We start from the raw sequence: 8,286 nt of genomic DNA on the forward strand, positions 1-8,286 counted from the left end.
TATTTTATTTACCTATGAGACCATCATGGATTTGTGAAAGGAAACCCTAAAGTTGATAGTGTGGTTGGCTCCAATGTAATTTAATCAAATAATTTCAAACTGAAGTGGTCAATTGCGTGGGAACTTCACACGGAAAAAATCATATGGAAAAATATTGTTGGATCAAAATTGGATATTTTTTAATTAATAATAATGATAAATTATAGGAAAAAATCTTTTTTGAAGGAGTGAATTAAGGGATTAGTGTTGAAAATTTATATGGGGTCCACAATAATTAAAGGAATATGATTACAATTATGGAATTAAATATTTTAAATTTCAAAATAATAAAAAAGTATAATAAAAGTATATATAATAAATAAGGGTAAAATTGGTATTTAAAAAAAATCCTATGTGGAGAATTCTAAAACGGTAAAATTGGGAAACATTAGACATTTGTGTAAATAACTTTCTAAAACAGACCTCCGAAAATATTATCTCAAAATAATTCAAATGACCGACCAAACAACGGTTTCCTTCTTTCTTTTTTAGTGTAGTTGTATATATACAGGCTCAAACAGGCCCATTGGGCCGGCCAGAGCCCATTTAGGAACTTAGCCCTAAAACATCTATATGTGGGGAAATAGAATCTCTTTGGGATTGGGATTTGGCGTATATATAAATTAGATCCAAAGCCCTCAACGGCCACATCTTCGTCATTTATTCATATCCTCTCTTCTCATCAGAACCAAACCCTAGCTCACCCCAAGCTTCGATCTGCCCTCTCGTCAAGGGCTTTTCCTCTACTCCTTCCAATACCCATTCCTTGGTTTCTTCCATGGCGGAGGAAGTCGTCGTAGCCACCGGAGCCGCCAGCCCCGAGCCGCTGGATCACAAACGCAAACTTGCAGATTTGGACAATGAACCCACTGAAGCTCCCGAGGAGAACCATGAGGACTCTGCTGCTTCTGCTTCTGCTGATGACAACGCTGACGTTGCTGTTTCTGATGAATCCGAGGCCAAGCGGCCTCGCCTCGATGGCAAGCCCGATGAGAATGGTATTTCTTGTCTTTTCTGTGATTTAGGCGTTTGTTTTCTTGGAAGATATTGTATGTTTTTTTTTTAAGTTTTTGGTAGCTGCCAGCGGAAAATGCTGGCTGATTTTTTCTTGCGTACTTTTTTTTTCTGTGACCAATACCCGATTGTAGCCAAGTAACTTTAGAGAGTATGTAATTTTATGATTTTCCCTATAAACTATCCGGGCCGCCGGCTATTCTCTTCATTGGAAGGAGGAGAAGATTAGGTACATGAAATAATTATCCTGTTGAATCGTGGGTTCGTTGAGAACTTTCTGACATGTGCCCAACAAGTGTTCGACTCTTGTTCATTGTATTCAGCTAGTGTCTGATAAAGTGTGATAAGTGTTGGACATGGTAAAATTTTGCCAACTAGAGTTTCATGCTTTATAGATGCATATATTCTGAACTACTCCTGTGCGAAAAGATGTAACTCTACAAAAAGATTAATGAGGGTAGATTTAAAGATTAAAGAACATGGATTTTGTTTGCAGAAATCCCGTAACTTTCTGCTAATCAAAGCTTAATCTTAGGGACCAAGTGTATTTTGCCCTTTGTATTACTAACATAACCAAATGTGATCTCCAAATCTGAGAAGATTTATTTATTTATTTTTTAAAATGATCTCTTATTGATTATGCATCCTAGGCATACAATTGGGAATTTGGACATTGGATTATGGTTGTAACTTTTAGACGTTCTTTGATGAGATGAAATAACAAGTATTTTAGGATCAATGTTTCATGAGCGTAATCAATAATTATTTATTCTTGATGTACTTGGTGTTTATTTTTTTTCTTTAGCTAGTGAGAATGGGCACCACGAAAATAAGCCAGATGAACCTGCTACTGAGGAACCTGCTAAGGAGGACGATAAACAATCATCTGAGGAGGACACTAAACAACCTGAATCATTGGAAGAAGTTCCTGAAACAGAGAAAACTGAAGAACCCATTGCAGACCCTCATGAAGCAGGTGATGCTCAGGATTCTGCTGCTGAAATCTCTGTGGAGGACAAAATTCAAGAACTCTCCAAGGAGGAAAGTCAACCAGTGGAAGCTACACTGCCACTGGAGGAGGATGTTTCTAATGCTGAGCAAGATAAACCTTTATCTGGGGCCGAAACAACAACATACAAAATGGAAGTTCCTAACAGTAAGGTGTGTATTTGCGAGATATTTAATTTTGATTTTTGAAGTGTTTTAAGGCGAGCTCCACGCTGACGTTCCATGTTGAGTTTGTTAAGATGTTGTAATATTTTCCTGGTTTGCCTCGAGTTATTTCCATTTGTTTATTTTCTTCTTGATGGCTATGCTGCAAGTATAATTGCTAGACAATACCTGTCATCTTAACTTCTTATTTCTTCCAAGTTTAATTATTGGGTTAATTAGAATGAATGAATACATATTGACAGATGAGTTCTAAGAAAAAACGTTACCTGGTAGTTTAGAAGTTTACTTGTGACCCATCCACAAATTTGGCAGAGTATTGCATATGAGAAATGATTGGCCTACGTTCTGCAGGTAGGAGTTCTCATTGGCAAGGCTGGCGATACCATTCGATACTTGCAATACAATTCTGGGGCAAAGATTCAAATTATGAGGGATGCTGATGCTGATCCTTCTAATCTAACTAGACCTGTAGAAATTATTGGAACTTCCGAAAATATAAAAAAGGCTGAGGAGTTGATTAATGCTGTAATTGCAGAGGTATTTATTTGTTTTATTTGTTTATTTTTCTGCCATGATACTTGTGTTAATTCCCTGTTAGCTTAATGTCTCTTCACCAACCTAGTATTATTTTTCATTTAGTTGTTTTTTTAGCATCTGTTTAATGTTTATTTTGCTGATATGAAATTTTTCTTGATTAAATTATATTTTCTTGTAGGCTGATGCTGGCGGTTCTCCATCGCTTATAGCCAGAGGCCTTACTTCTTCGCATTCTATAGCAACTGCTGAACAGATTCAAATGCAAGTTCCAAATGAGAAGGTTGAAATCCAGATATATGTGGATAGCTTATCGACTCGTTCTCTCAATAACTTACCTAAAAATTTCTATCTCTAGGTTGGTTTGATTATAGGAAGAGGTGGGGAGACCATTAAAAGTCTGCAGACCAGGTCTGGTGCGCGTATACAGGTAGTTGATATATTGCAGGTCTATTTTTATGGTACATGTCAAAAATTTATGGTTTAATAACTGTTTCTTACTTAAATTTGTCTATCATTTAGTTGATACCCCAAAATCTTCCTGAAGGAGATGAATCTAAAGAAAGGACTATTAGGGTGACTGGTGATAAGAAGCAGATAGATATTGCTACAGAAATGATTAAGGAAGTTATGAATCAGGTATGCTCTTGTTTTGGATAAGTTATCTTCTCTTCCAATATCTTGGACCCTTATATCTGCAAATCCTTAAAGTTATGACTTTGATTTTTGGTATTATAAATGCTTTAGTATATTTTTGTTCCCAATGCGCTATGGGTTGTACTTTCCTTTTTCTCTTTTTGGATTATTAGCATGTTGTTTCTGTCTTATACATAAGGTTAGTGACCATTATCACGTTCTTAGATAAATGGCCCCATCTTTGTGTATGCATAAATTCTGTTTTATGGATGCTTCCATTGACTGATAAATGTTAAGCTATATGCTGATTACTGATTTATTCCTTTCAGTATTTTTATTATTGTGTATACTGGTTTTGCTATTGTTGATGCTTAATCCGGCTTATCGGTCTTGTCTGAGACTAGATATCAAAGTCTTGAAGTAATGGCTTAAGATTATTCTACAGGTTAATTCTGTTCAGTATCAGAGAAGCAAAATATTAGCATGTATATGCTATTTGATATGAATTCTACCTGTGGAAGTGTAACATATTTTTATCCGCTTGATGTCTTTTTATGGATTGGTACTAGATTCTTTTCAATCATGCTGGTTGAGTTATATAAATTTGAATGGGTTTAACAAAATCACTTCAGTATTTTGTATGGTATGATTTTCTTTAATGGGATTGGGAAATCACTTGAATGGTGATCCTAATAGCTTGTGAAATCAATGAATGGTCTATGCAAAGATCACATGAATGTTCTAGGAAAAGATCATATACTGAAATCCAAGATGCCGGTTGCCATAATTTATCTATCATAAAGGTGTCAAACTCGAATTGGTTGCCTTTAAAACTGCAGATTTCAATATTGCCTTTTCCATGGGGTCGACATTGCTTTCTTGGTGTAGCAATAGACAACTACTATTCACTCCCATCCACCGAAGAGAGGTATCAGGCATTAAATCTCGCGATTGCAGGATGTTAATAGTTGGTAAGATTGCTTCAAGATTTCAAACTAAGAATAATTGAGTAAGAATGTATTGCATTAACCTTAGTGCTCATTAGTGGACCCATGTTCTATGCTTGAGATTGTGTTGGAAGAAAGTAATGCCTGGTTGAAGTCATGATGCTTACATTTGTATGGGACCAATAGTATTCAACGCTGATGCCATTGCTGAGACATAGAAATCGAGATTTGGTGCATGCCACGTAACTGCACTGTAGCAACAGAATCGCTAAACAACTAACCATCACTATATCAATGTAATTTTCTGTTGATATGATCCTTTTTACCTGATCTCTCTGATCTCATCTGACAGTGAAATGCTCAGCCTATGTTGGTACTACTTCAGGCTGAGAGAGTTAAGATTTAGTTACAAGTTTATATGCTGACACATCTAGCATCTGTTTATAAGAATTATCTATTTGATGAACAGAACACATCATATGTGTGAGATGCCTGAGTCCAAATGTTAAGCTTTCTTGGACGCATGAACTTGTCCATCTCTAGACTTATTCTGTGCAATTCTCCTCCCTTCCTTTGTTAATTTTCAAGTTTGTGTAACGTTGCTCAAACTTGGTGGGCATGTCCTGTTGGTTGTAATTTGTCTACTTCACCTTCTTATGAGTGATCCCTTTGTTCAACTTGAAGCCATGCAAACCTGGGTGCTTTCTGTTCCGATATTTATGAGTGCTTTTGGCTGCTTTATTTACTTGATAAAAGATCAAAAAGATTTGCTTCGACTTTAGGATGCTGTTGGTTACATGTTCCTTTGCATGCAAATGATATATCTGGTATTTTCTTGGTTTGATCTCCAATATTCCAATATTGATCATCTGTATAAAGCTAAAGTCTTCTTTTCCTTTCCTTTTGTACATATAAATGGTAATTTACTGTGTTTGCAATGTTTTAGTTTCATCTTGCTTATTTTATCTAACTAATATGATGTTGCCAGGGTCCCCACCAATGTTCTTGAACAAGGGTTTTGGATCATCAAGTTCAAGCTGTTCATTTTAGTTTTTTTCATCATTCATTTTCTAAATCAATTTGTTATACTTGCATATAATTGAATCTTGAAAATATTTTTTTTCTTCTGTTTGCTTACTCATCTCTTTTATTTTCTTTCCTTGGAGTAGACTGTGAGGCCTTCACCACACTCCACTGGTTTTAACCAACAGGCTTACCGGCCTCGTGGACCAGGTGGCCCAACACAATGGGGTCAACGTGGTCCTCATCCTTCACATCCTGCGGCATATGATTACCCACACAGAGGGCCGTATCCATCTCATAATACACAGTATCAGCAGCATCCTGGATATGGAAACTATCCTCAGCAAATGGGTCCTAGAAGCAGCTACAACTCTGGTTGGGAGCAGAGGCCACCCCCCAGCATGCAAGTGCCACCGCCAAGTTCTGGTGGTTATGATTACTATGGTGGAAGGAGTCATTATTCCGATGCTCCACCTTCTCATTACCCCAGCAATATGCCTGGGCACGCTCCTGGCCCTTCTCCCGCACCAGCTCATGGTCCACCCCAAACTCAGTCCAGTTACAACTATAATCAGCAACAAAGTCAAGGTTATGGGCATGCTGCACCTTATTCTCAGTCAGCTCCTCATCAGAGTTACGGTCATGGATATGAACAGAAATATGATCATCATCCTCCAGCGCAGAATCCATATGGCGGGCATGGAAGCACTCAGCAACTTTACCCTCAGGCTGGTGCTCAACAGGTTTACCCTGGACAACAGCAGTATGATAATAAGCCTCCATCATATGGTGTTCCAGCTCAAGGACCTCCTCCCCAGTCTTATGGTGCTCCTAGGGTTGGTCAGCCTGGAGAGCCTTATCAAGGAGGCTCTGCCCCAGCTTCATATGTCCAAAATATGCAACCTCAGCAGACATATCAATACCCAACTGGTGGCTCTGCCCAGCAATATCCTCCATATGGTACTGTACCGAGCGCAGATGGTTATAATCAGGCACCCGCTGCATCTGCTGCTGCTAGTTACCCGCAGCAGGGCGGCCAGGCAGGTTATGGTCAACCTGGTGTACAGCAACAATCTGCATATGCCCAACAAGTAGCTCCTGCTGCTGCATATGGGCAGTATCCAACCGCCCAACAGGGTTATCCTGAGCAGGCTGCTGCAAACACTGCTGGATATGCTGCGTACCAAGCACCTCAAGATCCTGCTGCTTATAGCGGTGCTCCGGCAACTGCTGCAGCAGCTTATACTGCCCCAACTAGTGGGCAGCCTGGTTACACTCAACAGACTGCAACTCAGCCAACCTATGACCAGTCAATTCCTCAGTCTGGCGGGTATGGAACCGTGCCTTCGAGTGCTGCTGTTGGGTATGGGAAGAGTGTGTCGCCGCAGCCACAGCCGCAGCCCGGGTATCCACAGTATGATTCGAGTCAAGTATATGGGGCAAGTCGTTGAAAATTTTGATTAGGGATAGGGTTGTTGGGTTGTGTAAGCCAATCAGTGTAGGAGGGGTGGAATTGAAGTTGTTGAAGAATGCAGTGTTTGTTGTATTTGCATTGTCATATCGATCTCGGCAGTTAGCTTTGTTCATTAATATTGGTAAATTAGAGAAGAATGCTTATCATTTTATCCACTGTTATTCATGTTTTTACCTTAAAAGTTAGTTGATGAATCGGGACATATCAATTTTGAGCTCTAAATTCTAATCTCCGTCTCACTAAGGTTACTTCCTAACAAGTGTTATTTGAATAACAAACCCTAACTTGTCAAATGGAGTTTCTTTTTCTTTAATGTATACGGCTATATGTTATTTGGACATCTTTTACTACTCGTGTAAACATTTTGAGGATAAATCTTTGGTAAATTACACTTATCGAAGTTTCAACATTTGAGGATGAAGTTCGGAAACTATGTGAAAGTTCTAGATTTGGAACGAATCACTTTAGAGCTGCATTGAAGTTCCAAATCACTTTAGAGCTGCATTGAAAGATAGAATCATGGAATGGTAGAGAATGGAGGAAGCAATTGTTGAGACTAAGATTTAAACGTTAATAGAAATGCGATGTCAGATACCAATGAATATTTTTAGAAAGTTTATATAAAAAAAAATAATAATAATAATAATTAATTAATTAAAATAACAAATAAATATTTACCTCTTTTTAAATAAAGATATTTTCTCTGGGACACTATAGAACTATTGTTTCATCCCCACCACGTTAACGTCGAAACCATGAACATAAAGAAATGTCGACATGTCAAATTTAATACCATACACGAAGAAGAAAGAAGGAAAACAGGCGAGGTGGAAAAAAAACCACATAATTCAAAACTATTATAAAATTTATAAAAGGAGTCATATCATTAAAATTTTGCCATTCCATATAATTTTGTCATTAGTAGATCAACTCAGTTCAAATTATTTAAAATTATTTTTTAAATTTGAGGGACTAAAAATGTTTAAACAACAAAATAAAAACTAAGTTCAATTGTGGGAAAAAAATATAATTTTATACAAATTTTTGAGTAAAGCAATCAACTTTAATCTTAATACTATTTTTATCAAGTTCATTTACTATAAAAGTAATAAATCGTCCACCTAGTAACATTTTTTACCTAAGTCTATTTTCTAAAACATTATCAAATTCGCTTCCCTTCCCATGAATCATATTTGACAAATTAAAAATTGATTTCAAGAAAACTTAAAATCACTTTAAATCGATTTTTAAGATATCACTTAGATGGTGATTTTGAAAAATCAGTTATACTTAAATCCCTTTTTTGAAAAACATTAATTCTACCGTTACTCCCAAACACAGCCAATTACAAATAGGACAAGTTATTATGAGTTAGAGGAATGTTTTTTGATTTCACAAATGAATACTACTTATAATTCACAACATTAAAATATATAACAGTTCAAC

At 37.0% G+C, this 8,286-nt stretch overlaps 1 protein-coding gene across 1 annotated transcript; it reads left to right on the top strand.

The window, feature by feature from the left end:
• The first annotated feature begins 676 nt into the window (after positions 1–676).
• LOC111012045 (KH domain-containing protein) lies at positions 677–6,991 on the top strand. The gene is made up of 7 exons (XM_088119723.1): positions 677–1,037; positions 1,859–2,214; positions 2,578–2,763; positions 2,942–3,043; positions 3,119–3,190; positions 3,283–3,399; positions 5,513–6,991. Exons 1-7 carry the CDS (start codon positions 818–820, stop codon positions 6,815–6,817), a joined length of 2,358 nt encoding a protein of 785 aa, XP_087975849.1. The 5' UTR covers positions 677–817; the 3' UTR covers positions 6,818–6,991.
• Positions 6,992–8,286: the final 1,295 nt, after the last annotated feature.

The sequence above is a fragment of the Momordica charantia genome, assembly GCF_013281855.1.
Source record: "Momordica charantia cultivar OHB3-1 chromosome 11 unlocalized genomic scaffold, Mcharantia_2.0 BLBB01000011.1, whole genome shotgun sequence".
NCBI classification, from domain to species: domain Eukaryota; kingdom Viridiplantae; phylum Streptophyta; class Magnoliopsida; order Cucurbitales; family Cucurbitaceae; genus Momordica; species Momordica charantia.